General features: G+C 44.9%; 1 protein-coding gene across 1 annotated transcript in view; it reads left to right on the top strand.

Moving 5' to 3' along the window:
* Nucleotides 1-15,640, top strand: part of ZNRF3 (zinc and ring finger 3) — a 79,991-nt gene that overhangs the window by 36,984 nt on the left and 27,367 nt on the right. Inside the window, exon 2 of the mRNA XM_074159732.1 lies at nucleotides 13,666-13,791. Within this exon, the coding sequence (XP_074015833.1) occupies nucleotides 13,666-13,791 (126 nt within the window). The remainder of the gene's footprint in view (nucleotides 1-13,665; nucleotides 13,792-15,640) is intronic.

The raw sequence follows: 15,640 nt of genomic DNA, 5'->3' as shown, positions 1-15,640 counted from the left end.
GATTAAAATATCATTCCCCTTCTCTCCCGTGCTTTCCCCGGCCGGAGCGGCTCCAGCGGGACCCTCCATCTCTGAATTTCGCTGCAGCCCCGGGGGAGGCTGCACCTCGGTGGCTCTCTCACAGCTGCTGGACTTTGATGGGGACATGCCTTCGCTCTTTCCACTGGCCTCCCTTGGCAACCAGCCCTTTGAAGATGACCTCTTGCTGTTTGCCTGTTGTCTCTCTTGTGTTGGATTATAGATGAGAGGTTGGCATGAGGGGAGGGGGATGGGATGGAGTGTTGTGCGTTTTAAGCCTCGTTTCTTTCTGCTGTCTCAACTTTTTTTCTTTGTGGCTTTTACCTCTCTATATGGATAAAATGTTGTTTTGCGTATGGAAAAGGGTTTCTGGCAGAAATGCACCGTTTCTGCGTGGCATTTGTATACAGGACAAAGGAAGTTTGATTAGTTCTGTGGTGGGGATGTTGCATTCTTCCTGTGACAATCTCCTCGCTTTAGTTCCCTTCCCCCATCCCTCTTTTTAAGGACAATATTGTTCTTAGTTATAGGGCAGCCTTTCTCCGTGTGCATGTTCTGTGTTCCCCTTCCCTCCCTCTGGCCCCAGCCAACGTGCCCTCTCGGAGGAGGCACAAAATCCATCACCTCCTTAAGGAAGGCTGGGGGGGAATGGGAGAGGGACGCCTGGAGCCCTGTGGCTGGGTTGCATTTTAGAATCGGAACACCGACTGCTTTTTGGAAATCCAGCCAACCAGGCTTGGCTAAATACCGACAAAATCCTTCGTAAGAGTCTCAAGGTGAAGCAGTAGCTGTAGGGTAAGAAGAAAGGTGTCATCAGGGATCAAACAGCGTAGGAATAAATGTCCCATTTTCACTACAGTGAAGGTGAACGGGGAGGTGTCTTCATACAGAGCATTGTCACTAATGGTATTTCCACACTTCTACAAATTTTACTGTCTCCTTTCTCACTTTTTTTTTTTTTTCCCCGGTGATGAAATCACTTTGATCTACCTGTGTCAGCCCTTAATAATCTGTCTGAGGTTTCTTGAGGCTTTATGAAAGTCTGGGCGTGGAGAGCAGAATGGCAGTTGACATTGCCATTGAATATCGATTAATAAAGTCAGGAGTTGCGCGTGTTACAGGGTATTTTACAGCAAACATGAAGAAAATAACTTAGATGTGCCTATGTTTGCAGCTGGAATGCTTCAGAGTAGCAAACCACGCAAAATTGGGAGAATAGGATGTGGGAGGTGTCTGTGATCTCTGCATCTAGCTAGTTCATCCCTACCTGGTATATTGCTTTTTACTTGGATTTCCTAGTAGTATCTTCTCTTTGGAAAACAACCAGCAAACCCAGCCTCTCTCCTTTCACCCCAGCCAGAAACAGTAAACAAAGACGTAAGCTGGTAAAAGTCATAGAATATTCCCTTGGAAATAAGAGACCTCATGGGACAAGGGTAGGGATAACTGTGGTTTCCCTCTGCTAGTTCTCTAAAGGAAATCCACCATCGATGTGTGGTACCTACCTTCTTCATGTAATTTGTTTACTCTTATACAACCCAAGCAAGAGCAGGCCATGCACATTATGAGTCTGTGCTCTGTATTCTAGAAGCCACTAACGTGGGTGGTGTAGTCTAATCCATTTTGGCAATTGCAAAGTTTTCCTCTGGAATAAAAGTATGATATTTACCGGATTTCAGTTTGTAGTCTTCCTTCAAAGCCCCCTCCAACCTGGCCTTGAACCCCTCCAGGGATGGGGCAGCCACAGCTTCTCTGGGCAACCTGGGCCAGGGTCTCACCACCTGCACCCTTTCAGCCCAGCCAAATCCCTTTGCTAAGTGTGCACCGTGTGGGCCTTTGGCTAGGGAGTGCAAATGGAAATTTCTTTTGGGGTTCCTTATATGAAGAGTTTCAATCAACTGGGTTTTTGGGGGTTTTTTTTGGCTGTTGAATAGTTACATTTGTTCTTTTTGGGCCCCAAACACTCCCTGGGGTTGAGCAAATAGACACCATTATGTTGTACAATGTTTGCCCGGGTCTCTTCATACTTCCTACTCCATTTTCTGCTACAAAACTTACTTGCAAAATGTTTGTAACTCCGTATGAGGCATTTAACTTCAGCCGAAGAGATTGTATGGCACTGACCTGATACTTCCAGTTTTAAGTCCCCAGTTGAGTGCTATGGAACAAATGTAGTTGTTCATGGGATGTAAAGTAATCCCATTTTTCCCAGCCAGTTATGATTATGTCTAAAGATCTGGCCATTAGTGCGTTTTTTGGGCCTGTCTTATTCTATGCAGGGCCAGGATTCTTTTGTTTTACTATATAGCTACTGGCAGCTGCCTTCTGCCAAAGTCATCTATGAAGGTATCATTTTACTCCTAATTTTTCCTCCAGTTTCCCCCGTCCTTAGTGGCCCTGTGCCTCCATCTTCTGCCAGCATCTTTCTACCCATTTAAAGAGGGGAAAAAACCACGACTATAAACATGACTTTGTTCCCCTTCGCTCTGTCAATACTGCGGTAGGAGAATTCGGCGTAATCAAAGCACTTAAATTCTTGAGAGAAGAAATCTGCCCTCAAATTATCTCGGGTATGCACGTCTTTTCAGGGAGCTCTGCGTCTAAGACCCTTTGAAGGAAGGAGAGGCCAGTGTTCTGTTTGAATGGGCCGGGAGCTTCCCTTGCAAAGCGTTTGGAATAATTAGCATCCACCTAATGGCTTGGCTGCGTGGTGTGGGCAGTCTGCTCGGTCTCTGCCTGTGCAGTAAATCTCATGCAGATGTGCTGAATTCACCGTTTCGGGCACATCTGTTGCTGCGTGTGTGCGGTGGGCATCCGTAGCATCTCTCTGACTTGGGGCAATCTCAGCAGGAGGATCATAGAATCATAGAATGGTTCAGGTTGGAAGGGACCTTAAAAGATCATCCAGTGCCACCCCCTGCCTTGGGCAGGGACACCTCCCACCACACCAGGTTGCTCCAAGCCCCGTCCAACCTGGCCTTGAACCCCTCCAGGGATGGGGCAGCCACAGCTTCTCTGGGCAACCTGGGCCAGGCTCTCACCACCCTCACAGCAAAGGATTTCTTCCTAATATCTAATCTAAATCTCCCCTCTTTCAATTTAAAACTGTTCCCCCTCATCCTATCGCTCCACTCCCTGATCAAGAGTCCCTCCTGTCTCTCCTGTAGGCGCCCTTCAGGTACTGGATGTTTGAGGGCATCCTGCCACTGCCAGGTATGGCTTCAGCTGGTGGTTTTCTCCCTCTCCAGAGGGATTTGAAGCTCTCAGGTGAGTTGCTCCCAAGCCCTTCAGATGTTCTCCGAGTTGGGTATCCTGTGTTGGAGCAGTAAAGCAATGATGCTGCTGCTTGCTTCAGGTGTGCTGATCAGCTTAGATCAATTAAGGTCTGGTTCCCAAGTTAACAAAACCTACTCTGGCTGCTCTTCACAGTTCATAGAACCAAAGAATGGTTTGGGTTGGAAGGGACCTTGAAGATCATCGAGTTCCAACTCCCCTCCTGTTCCTTTCCCCAGGATCTGGTGGACTGTGCATCATAAAGGCCCATCCGCGTTGTAGAATTGTCCTGGCCTTTCCCGCACAGTGGATGCGTTCAACGGCGTATCTCTGTTTTTACATTTAATTACAGCATAGACTACTGGATTTCTCATCATTCCTTTTGGCCCGCTTCCCGGAGTGAAGCGGCCTGAGAGAGGATTTCAGGAATGCTTCATGCTCTTGCGATAGAGAAGGTTTGGTGGAAGCCACTTGTGGGTTCAGCGGTGGCCGCTGGGTCGAGCTGCACGGTCACAGCTGATGGCCAAGAAAAGCGCGCTGCTGAAATGCTCAGGTCCTATAATGTTACATTTTGTGGTGATTTGGTTTTTGGCAGGATGTTCTCCTTCAAAACGGGGAGGAGAAAAAAAAAAAAAAGTAGGTCTGAAAGTGAAAAGAAAATGTGTTTTAATGGAATTTTTGTGCTTTCACCGGAGGCCGGACGTCCCTCTCTGCAGAGCGAAGCTGCACGGTCTAGAGGGGCACGGGGTGATGTGGAAATGCTCCTGGCTTCCACCTTTTTTAAAAAAAGCTGCTGTGTTCCAGCTGCAGCCTGCAGAGACCATAGCAACTCCTTAGCTGCTTTTTTTTAAAAAAAACAAACCCTACTCTTCAGTTCTTGAAAGATTCTCTTCCCCCCCCCCCCCATTTATATGGTTTTGATTTCTCATCCGTAATGGCACATTCTACTGATGCCTTTTTCCAAAAGCACTGATACAGAGAAGCTACAGCCTGAGCCTCCTCTTTCCGGGGGGCTCCTCGTAACGCTGGGTTGGAGTCTTGCAGTCAAGAACCTTCAATCACTTTTTTGGCAACAGCTTGCTCTGCCAATACAGAAGAGTAAATGGAGATGGAAAAGCTAAATTCATTCCACTGTGTAAGCAGTAGGAACAAATACAGTCTGGTCGTGATGCAGTTGTTTTAGGAGCTGCATCATGTTGGAGATGAAAATCCCAGCAGTGGGAACAATCAATAGGTGGGAAAAATGTCAGCTGAGGTGACTCAAGTCTGTCCTGGGGAAGGAGTGTAAAGTAATTTTTGTAGTGTGTTCTCTGAGATTTTCTTTTCCCTGCCTTTACAATTTGGTTATTGTTGAAGCTGAATTTAATATTAAAAACTTTCTTACTCAGTCCCACTCCTGCCCCTGTCACTCTTATGATTCTTTATTTACTCCTTCCCATTGACAGTGAACGAGGATGGAGCTCAGTTCCACAGAACTGGAAATTTTTACCCTACTGAATTTGCCTTGTATATGCTGTTTAGTCTGATAGTCCAACAAATCCACTTTAATACAAATAAAATTTTACTTAATGGGATGCTTATTCATAAAACAGTTGCATGTCTAATAGGATATATCTGCTGAACCATTTTAGGTACCCAACAATAACTTGCCAAAGTTGCAGTATGGCAAGTCTGTAGCTTTTGCAAATTATTTTTACCTTGATTTGGAGGATAGAACTTAGAATCAAAGAATGATGGAAAAGTCTAGGCTCAAAGGGATTTCTGGAGATCACCTGATACAGCTTTCCATTGAAAGCACATCCTTAGCATCCTTGTTATCCAGGGCAGTCTCAAGCCAAATCTTGAATATTTCCGGTGGGGGATGTTCTACCACTTGTCAGGGCAACCTCTTCCCCTGTTTATTGTTCCTAGGGTGAAGAATTGTTTCCATATATCCAAACAGAATTTTCCCTGAAGTATTTTTATGCCTGTTGCCTCTTGTCTGGTCATCATGTGCCCTCATGAAAAGACTACCTTGGTCTTCTCTATAGCTGCCTGTAAGACTGATTAGATCTCCCTGAGCCTTCGCTTCTCTAGGCTGAATGAATGGAATTCTTTCAACCTTTTTTCATATGTCAAGTTTTCCAACCCTTTTATCCTGGTGGCCTTTTGCTGGACCTTCTCCAAGCGAAACTGGACACATTATCCCAGGTGTGGTCTAACAAATGCCAAATACAGTGGAATAATTGCATTCCTTGATCTGCTGGCTATACCCGTGCTCCAGGTGCAGGCTCAGCGTTGACTCACGTGTGGTTTGTTGTCCATCAGAAGCCTCACGTCCTCTTCAGCAGAGCTGCACCACAGTCAGACCATGCATGGCCTGTGCCGCTGCTCAGTATTTCTCTATCCCACACGTAGGTCTTCAAATTTTTCTTCATTAAACCTACTGCAGTTCTTGGTGGCCCAGTCTTCCAGCCTGCCAGAGAGATTGTGTCTTGTGGCCCTTCCTCCTGGCATAGCTACCCTTCCTGTGCCCTCCTGGCATATCTGCCACTCCTCCCGCTTTGTTGTCATCTGCAAACTTCACCACGAGTTCGCTTCACGGCCCTCTGATCTGGGTTGTTTATAGTGATACTGAATAGTATCAGACCTCGTATCGACTCTGGAGGAACTCCAGTTGTGACCAGCTGCTACCTCAACTTTGAACCATTAACCAATAATGTGGTAACTGCAGACTTTGAGCCAGTTTAACCAGTTTTCCACCATGTTGTGGTCCGACTCCCTAGTCCGTATCTTAGCAGCTTGTCAGCAAGGATGTTAAAGGAGACCGATGTCAAATGCTTCGCTAAAATCGAGGTAGGTGACATCCACAGCTCTCCTCTCATCCACGCAGCAAGCTGCTTCATCTGAGAAGGTATTGAGATTGGTCAAGTTTGATTTATCCTTGGTAAATCCACGTTGGTCATGAAGGACCATCTTGTCCTTCATGTACCTGGAAATAGCTTCCATAAGGATCTCTTCCGTGGTTGTCTCAGGCGCTGCAGTGAGGTTGACAGTGGGGTTTCCTGGATCTGTCTTTTTGCATTTTTGCAGATAAGTGTAGTATTTGTCCTTTTTGGGTCATCAGAGGCCTTCTCCTGATCTCCATGACCTTTGAAAGATAACAGAGAATGGTCCATACACCTGGGGAGTGAGGAAGGAGCTCACTTCCCTTCACTTACCAGATGCTGCTTCCACAAACGCCTGGTTTGGGGGAAAGCTTTGAGAAGAAAGTGTATTTTCCTGATGATAGACTTCCCATTCAGGTTGGTTTGGGTTGGGTTTTTTTTTTTAACACTGCAAAAACTCATAAATCTTATTTCAAACACCTGTCTGGTGAAGGAATGTGAATTCGTGTGGAGGGAGACGAATCCACGCCAAGTGCATTCCGGGTGGGAAGGCAATATGGTGTAGCTGTTGTTTCAGGCCCTAGAGCTATAAGGAATTCAAGTCTTCACAAAAAGACTCGAGTTCTGCTCCATTTTGTAGCCTTGTGCAGTGTGTAATTTTTTAAATTTGCTTTTTGCTGCAACTGTTTGAAACTACTGATAATTTTCCCCCTCGTAGGAAATAATTTGGTTTATTATTGCTTTTGTAGTTTGTCCATGATATCTTTTGTTTAGTGTGTCTGAAGTGAAACACATCCGTGATCCAGAAACACCTTGGATCCTCCTCCCTGGGCCTGAATTCTTCTCTAGATGTTTTCATTCAGCCTTTAGCGTCCTGGGACCTGCTCCATGGACAGAGGCCCGAGCCCATGTCACGTCCCAGCCCTTGACCCTTGGCTTTCTCTGGTTCTGAAGATGGCCACGACGAGGTCATATGTCAGTTTTTGGGAACAGGATGCCTTAGTACCCTGGCCTTTGTTTCGTGAACTGGGAATTTTTTGTATGGAAAGCTTCTCTTCATATTAATCTTCCACAGAAAGTATGAAAGTCGACATGAATCCGACCTGGTTCCAGATCGATGCAGAGCGTTACTTAGGGCCCTCTGACATATCTGTAAATCTTCACCTGCCTTCACAGAGGTGTGTTTATTCATTGTGTTCTGAATTACCAATAAAAATCGGCCTCAGATCCTGGCGGTGCACATTGTGTGTGAGTAGATACGACTGCCTTTTGTGATACTCTCAGTGGAACAATGAGAATAAGCAAAAGGAGAATAGGTATCTAGGACACCTACTAAATCTGAGAGATGCTTTGTTTTTTGATAAAAATAATCAGGTCAAACTCAAATATGGGCTCCAAACCCAAAAATGAATGAAAAATATCTATGCCTCGTGTCTCTTCCTTTATTATTTCTCAGGAGATAAAACACCTGATAGGGGATTCAGCATGGAGAAGAATGGGAAGAATAAATAGGTAGTTTTAGTGCAGAGGTTCTTGTTTAATTTGATTGTTACTGTTCACTGCTCAGCGCAGGCCTGCGTGGAACGGGGGCAATCTTTTAGCTGTTTGGGTTTTTTTTTTTGCCCAAAGGGTGGAGGAGAAAGAATGATGTTTTGTGGCTTGTGGGACTTAAAGAATTGGATTTATAATGAAGAATTCAACCAGAAGAAAGTTCGGGAAGGTAATGCTGAGTCTCGAAGGCACGTTATTGAAGTTTTCAAGACTTGTCCGGGTCTCGTTATCCAGAACTGGCTTGAATTTATTAGAAGCGATGCCTTGGCAGGGAAGGGAAAGAGTTGGAATCCGTTAGGGTTGTGTTGTTCTGTTTTCAGTGGAACGGAAATTAAGGGATCTGTTGGCGGTGTTGACATGCTGTGTGTCTCTGCAAACTACTGGGACCCTGTAAGACCCAGAAACCCCAGCCTGGCTTTATCCAAGCCAGCAGCGACCCCAGAGCAATACAGTGGGATCACCCTGGTGTGTGTGGACATGACTGTCCTGCTTCCACACCCAAGCCAGTAACTTTTTGGTGGCATGATATACCATGTGAATTTAATGGCTTGAAGGTTGAAGTTCACTTGCGATCTTCACATGGTGTGAATGTACCCTTTGTCCTTTTTTTTTTTTTTTTGTGTGTTTAGGCCCTTTGGGATCCTTAATTGTAGTGTGAATTGGGGAAAAAACCCAACCCTGTGAATGAATGGCCGACTGGAGCTGGCTCTCCTGTTAGTCCTTGGAGTCTCAGTGGGAAGTGGGAACGAAATGCTGTTGGTTGGGATGTGAAGCCAGAGAGAAATCTCTGCAGAGAAGAGATTCGCGGGTGGAAATTGCCCGCTCAGAGTGATGTACCACGAGCACGATTCTCAGGCTGCTGGTCAGGAAGGTTATTACTACAGGGCTCGGTGTGCTCAGGGAGAAGAAAGTTGTGGTAGGTAAGATGGAAATAGATGAGCTGATCCACAAAGAAGAGATGTGCATTCCCTGCGGAAACAGATACAATAAGGGATTTTTGGAAGTGGTGTAAAAATGTTATGCAAAACCTCAAATTTATTTTTTTTGAGGTGGGGGAATTGAATGTCTTCTCTTGGCAGGTGGGGTAGGGACGGAATTTTGAGGAAGGTGGTCAGACTGCTCTGGGTAATTTATCCACGAGGCATGAGTTCAGGACGAGGTTGATGGAGAAGCTGGTTTGAGTGGAGGTTTAGATGATCTGCATTAAAAAGACCTGGAATCTGAACAATGTGAGCAGATGAGAGCACCCAGCGAGACAAAGAATCCATGCGGAGCCCAGAGGAAGAGGTGCTGGAGGTGGAGACAGAGGTCATGCTCCCAAGTTCTGGTCATGATAAGATTAGTAAATTGGTAGATTTGTACAAATTGTAGATTGACTCATTGACTTCATGAGGCCATTTTAATAAAAGAGCTGACACTGGGTGCTTGAACATGAGTTCCCTCCATGTGTTGGTGGTTACACGGAGCTGGTAAGTAATGCGTCTGACTTACCCTTCAGCTGAGTATTTGTGTTGGTCCTGTAGATCTTCAGATTTACCGGAACAAATAGTCTAGGAACAGCTGGGCTTTGCAGCGCACATGGTTTTAATTGAACAGTGCAATGTTTTTGTCAATTGTCCCTTCCTGAAACATACGGACTTTGAGGGAGAACTGCTGGCATAATATAATTTGTTTTGTTAATTACTCTGCTGAGATTCCAGTGTGATGCAACAGAATCTTCGGGAGTTTGTAGCCTGCAGATGCACCTCGTAAGTTCCCTGCATTTGCCAGCCCAGAGCCTGCGGCACCCTGTTGGTTTTGCTTACTGGTAACGCTGGGTTTTGCATTTGGGTTTGAGGTTTCTTGTGTGCAACATCATTTGGCCATTGTGTGGTGGTTTAATAGAGTTCGGTCTTCTCCCTCCTTCGGTCCTCCTCTGGTAGGAGGTGTAAGGTGGACGTTCTGTGCTGGGTGGTTGGGCTACAGAGTTAGAATCATCACATGGGGTTGGAAGGGACCTCTGGAGATTATCTAGTCCAACCCCCCCTGCCAAAGCAGGTCCACCCAGAGCAGATTGCAATGTGGGATCCACTCGCTGTGGCCACTTTGTCCTCACACACCAGTGGTGGTACCGGCATGGCCCTGTGACCATGACCCATTCTTCTGTGATGGCTGTTTGGGTTTGTTTGCTGCCCAGGACACAACTTTTTCCTCGTAACCGGTTTATCGTACGGCCTCGCTAGAGTTTGCAACTAAAAGTGTGTGTTCCAAGTGGGTTCAATTCATGGGTTTGGAGAAGAATTTGACAATGTCTTTCAGGGTGAATCCAACCGTGTGAACGGCACGAGTTCTGTACTGAGGGGATGACATCCTGGTGAATTTTTTTCCCCTCTATTGACAAACTTGCCAGGGATTCCTTTTTCAGGTTCTTGCATCAGGATAGCGGTCAGAAGCATCCTAGGAAGTGTAGTTCTTTGGATTGGGTTCCAGAAGCAGGGGCTGTTGGTATCTGGAAAAGGAGGTGAGACTGTCTGGCCTGTAGTTCCCTGGGTCTTCCCGTTTTCCCATTTTAAAAATTGGGGTTATGTTTTCCCCCATGGTATGTTTCCCCGTCTTCCTTTCTGCCTGGTTCTCATGTTTCCTTCTTCTGGTCATGCCTCTCATTACAGGAGTAAGGGAATTTATTCTGGACAGTTATGCTCTTTCCCTGGGGGTCTGACAGACCATGAAGCTCACCCGAGCCCTGCAAACAGTGATTTGCTGAGAACTCTTCTGGAGAGCTAAATCCTGTGCCTTGCCCTTCCCCTCCCAAAGTGCATCAAGTTAATATTTGTATCATGGTTGAAAAGCTTTTTTTTTTTTTCCCTATTTAATAAAGTCTAAAATCATAAGGAATTGCTAGCCGTGGCACCCCAGAGGTCTAGCAAAGCTTTTTACTTAAGTGGTTTGTCGCTTCTTGATGGAAGTGCGGCATCTATTTGAGTTTTGAGGGCTCTGCTGCTTGCAGGCTGATGATTTTTGTCTACTAAAGCTGTGCCTAGGTCCTTTTCCAGGAGGAAAGCCACTGGCTTTCTGGAGGAAAAAAGGAGTGTTCAGAAATGCGACTTTGATTTTGCTGAATGCCTGGGAGCCTGGTGCCGCACGGAGTAAGTGCCCCGTGGATGAGGGTGCAGGAGATGCTGGAGCTGGGGCACGCCGAGTGCTTGACTCGCCAGTTCCTGACTGTCTCGAAAACCCTATTCAGAGGCCTTTTAATAATCTACACTGCAAATATTTAACTGCCTTTAAAATTGTGTGTGATGTGCAGCTTTTTTTTGCCCCTAAATAGGAAGGCTGTCTTCTCAGGTGTTGGGGGATTGTTGTTGGGCGGGTTGTCATTGAGAAGGGACAAAATCACCGATTTCTTTTTAAAAGGTAAGGAAGGCGCAGGCTTTGTGAAAGGAAGAGAAGAGGCTCTTTCAACTTCGAGCTTACCCCGTATTTCCAGGGACACAACTGCAGAATGGGCTTGGAGACCGATCTAAAGGGCTATTCATGCTTGGAAGCTTTTATGGAATAACAGAATTCTGGAGGAAGGAGGCTGCGGAAAGAATTTTCTGTTCCTCTTGGCCTTCTTCCAGGATGTTTTCTGGACTAAAGTGGGTAGAGACAGCATTATTTTTTTTTTTTTTGTATGGTTGGGGGGGGGGGGAAAGACCAAGACTTTTCATCTCATGAGGGTGTATAGAGAGATCCCGAGCTGTTCGTGTGGTGGTTTGTAACACTATAACGCCTTATCCAGAGGAAAAAGGACAAAAGGGTGGAAGTTTTCTTTTAATCATCAGGACTGGTTTGGGGTTTTTTTTTTTTTTTCAGGTGATAGAGTTACGGGGTAAAACGTTCCCCCTCTGTTGGTTTACTCTTTGGCTGCTCTGTAACACTAACCCACTTAAAATTCGCGCGGCTCTTTTTGAAGTTATTTTAAACCCTCGGCAACGTATACAGATTTTGTAACCTCGGATAAAAGCACCTGAGTCGCGGTTTCAGTTCTGCCCTTTCAGGCGTGTGGAAAGTGCCCCAGCACATTTCAAGGATTTTGAACTAGAAACTTCTTAGATACATGGGTTATGGTTTCAAAGCTCAATTGATACAGCGTATGTCAAGGGAATTACATCAAGGGAATGGTTCTCCGTTTCTTTAGATATTTAATATAGATTAAAGCTTTGTGTTTACTTAAAGGATCCCATGGACTCCTTTTGGGGTTAATTATCTTGGAATATATGCCCTGGTAATTTTGGAGAGAGCACTCTGCCCAGCTCCCTTCCTGGGTTTGTGCTTGAATAGTTTCTCCATCAGACGTGGAGTTTGAGAGTGGCTCATCTTCAATGATAGGACCTGTCCCGAGCCTCGAACAGAGGATGTTGAACTGCTCATCTGTGTGGGATTACAGACGGTAATTTATAACAAAAATAGTAACTCAAAAAAACAAAAAAACAAAAGGATGAATTAAGAGTTGGGCAGAGGATTGCACTCCATCTGCCTAGTACTGCGTTTCTCCTGGCCTGCTTTTTCCCTCAAGATACAGGTGGATTGGTTGATGAATCTTGAAAAATAATGAGTGGTGGGAAAACCTCTGTATTGTGTCACCATCATGTTTCCCCTGTTTCGCAGTAATCACTCCAGTCACTCGGAAAGTCAGGGCCCCAAAGATGATGGGAATCGCTCTCCTTGTATTGAATCACTTGCAAAATGAAAGTCCAGGTATAAAACGTGGGAGAAAAGGACAAATTAACAGCCTGGTGATGCAGGGAGATGGCAGCATCAGTGACCATTACGTGGTGCTGCGTTGCACGAATTAGTGAGATAGATATATATGTAAATTACTGAGCAGTATAATCATCTCTTATTATAATCAGCTACCAGAAAACAACATTGTCATAGTTGTGATACCAGTTTATGATTTTCTTCCGCTTGTTTGGCAAAGGTGAGATTTAAGGAAAGACATGAAGCTGGATAAAGCACAGATTTTTTTTTTTTGCAAAGAACTTTTTCCTGCATATATGTTAAAGGCTGGGCAACTCTTAGGCAAGGGTCTGTGAAAAATGCGAGATTTTAGTTGAGGGAAAAGGAGAATAAGGAGAAAATAGCAAATAGTGTAAGAAGTGAAATGTTTCATACCCTAGTTTATACACAAAGATATTATCCTAATGAAGAACAGCAAACTTGGAAAAGACAAAGTATGTTAAAAAAAAAATGGTGCATAGGAAGCTCCTTGCCATAATAATATTAGAGTAACTACATAGTGTCAGAAGGAGCAGGTGGAATATCTGAAATTGAAGTGAATACGTTATTGTTGCCTTGCGTAAGAAACGCAAATATCTAAAAGGAGACTGAAGTTTCTCACTTCATGATAGCTTCCCCTCATTTGGGTTCAGAAAAAACTAGAGACCCTTCTGCAATAGTTGGGAAGGTTCTTGTACCTTACTTTGAGCTACACGATAGGCATGTTCCAAAGGATGACAGACAACTAATATTGTGCAAATATTACAAAAAAAAAAAGAAAAGTGGTAATGCATCTCAAACATTGGTTCTGTCTGGATCTTACAACTTGTAAAGCTTTTATGAGTGACTCCTCAAAACAGTTTGTATTATTTGTGTCAATTTGCAAGGAAAGGTGGTTTGCAATACAAAGTGGAGCTTTGTGTTTAATTATTTTATATCCAAGAAAAGGCCTTGTAATCACACTTAATTGTGAGCCTGACATGATTTTCCATAAGCAAGATGACAGCGAGCTCACATAACACTCCAAGATTTTATAGTCCTAGCATGCTTTGGAAATTTAACGAATTCTTGGTGTACGCAGGCTCATGTTTCAGTTTTTCTGCTGTACCTGAATAAATAAAAGTGTATTTCTTACAGACTGAGGTATTTCAAAGCAATCTATACGTTTTTTGAATTCTACTGATTGGCTGAAGGTTTCTTTCCCATTCTGTTTCAGATGCACCCGCTGGGACTGTGTAACAGCAACGATGAGGAAGACCTGTACGAGTATGGCTGGGTGGGAGTGGTGAAACTGGAACAGCCCGAGCTGGAGCCGAAGCCCTGCCTCACGGTCCTGGGGAAGGTAAGGGGGCGCTTTGGGGTAAATCCTGCAGTAACTATTTCTGGGAAGGGTTAGTTCCTTTCTGAGAAAAAACAGCAAGAAATAGAACAAGAGAAAACTCCCTTTACTCCATGAAATACTCGTGTTTTGCCTGTTTTCACGCTGGATGCTTCAGGGAAAGGCAATGTCCGACCTCAGCTGATGGAGGTGGTGACGGGGGAGCTGAGGGTGCACGTTCCCTTTGGAGCTCTGTAGGAACCTGACAAAGATTTCTGCAAACACGGCTGTTCAGCAGAAGCAGTATTGGAGTAGAAGTAGGGTGAACTGCGAGTGTGATGCGAACTCCATCACAGGAAGCTTCTTCTCAAAAGCAGTCAAAATGAAAGCATTTTATTGGTTTTCCTTAGGTACAATTTTCTCAGAAGACATATATTAGCTTCCTTTTGGGGGGGGGGGAAGAGACTCTTCAACCCTAGAAGAGATTTCTTTGCTTTAATCACAGGACAGATACCTCCGTTTTGCCTGGATAAGTATCAGACCTGCTGCATGTGTATATATATCGTAGTCTGGTTGTTTTTTGGATTTAGCAGCTGTTTGACTTAAAAGAGACATGAAAGGGAAAGGGGAAGAGAGGAGGAGAGGAGAGGAAGAGAGGGAGGGGAGAGAAAAAATGGAATGGAAAGGAAAAAGGCAAGGCAAGGAGAAAGGCAGGGAAGGTAAAGGAGAGGGGAAAGGAAAGGAAAAGAAAATAAAGTGGGGGGGAGAGGTGGCCTTGAACAGGGAAGGGAAATGGAACTTCTTCCATTTAGAAAAGGAGGAAGACATCAAGGAGTGTTTGTTCCTCGTTTAGTTTGATTTATCCTGCCTCCAAGGTGGCTTGTCCTGCACTGTTTGATCTTCTAGACAAATACTGCGTCTGCCTTTCAGTAGAGTCGTGGTAAGCTCTTGCTTTTCCAAAACTCTCTAAAGTCGGCCTGCCCAACCGCAGCACCTATTGCGGAGACAACGTGGGTGTTACAAGGTGCAGGGCTGAGGCGGCGTTTCAGAACTGGCTTTTTAGATATCACATTTCAGCTTTGCTGGTGTTGCCAATACCCAGATATTTTGCAAGTGAGATAAATGGCAAAGCAACCCCTTGTTACGCACACATCCGCCTGAGTGACTCAGGTGGGTATCAGTAAGACTTCACTGAATGCGGATATTCTCACCTCCTGAAAAGAAGTAGTAGAGCGCAGAGAATTGAGTATTTGAACTTCTAGACCACAGGAATTCTGCTTTGTCTAGTGAAGTGTGACCGTGCGATCAATTATACCTCCAGATATATCTCCCCTTTTCAGCTTCCGTTTATTTCCTAATGCTGGGGTGTTCTAGTATCCACTCTGAGCTCTTAAAGCCATTCTGTGAAATGAAAGCCAAATTTTGTACACTGGGAAAGTGATGTGGTTGGATCCATTAGACCTGTTGATTTGATAGTAGGAATAACGTTGATGCCAGGAAGGTGAGAGAAGTTACGGACTTGCTTTTAGAACCGTCGTGGGCATGGTTGAAAGTCTGCCTCGGAGTTTAGGGCGAAATGAAAAGATTCTGCCAGTTGTCTGTGGTTGCGCTTCCCCTTCCGGCTTCTGGCACATGTGCCCAGTTCTGTTTCATTTGGAGACTTTTCACTGGGAAAGCTAGTTTGGATATCCTCATCTGCACTGTGAGCAAAGAGGGTGCACATGGAGAGTCATCCTGGCTCAGCCAACATTTACTTTGTCCATCGTCCTTACGTCCATAAGAAATGGATAACCTTGTCAGCCTAAATCATAAATTAATGTGTTCAAAAGCTCAGACTAACTCAAACCATAAAAGAATTTGTAAGTCCCGCTTT

This window comes from Numenius arquata, chromosome 16, assembly GCF_964106895.1.
Source record: "Numenius arquata chromosome 16, bNumArq3.hap1.1, whole genome shotgun sequence".
In the NCBI taxonomy this organism is placed as follows: domain Eukaryota; kingdom Metazoa; phylum Chordata; class Aves; order Charadriiformes; family Scolopacidae; genus Numenius; species Numenius arquata.
Note: the sequence above shows the minus strand (reverse complement) of the source record. Positions and strands in the feature narration are given on the sequence as shown.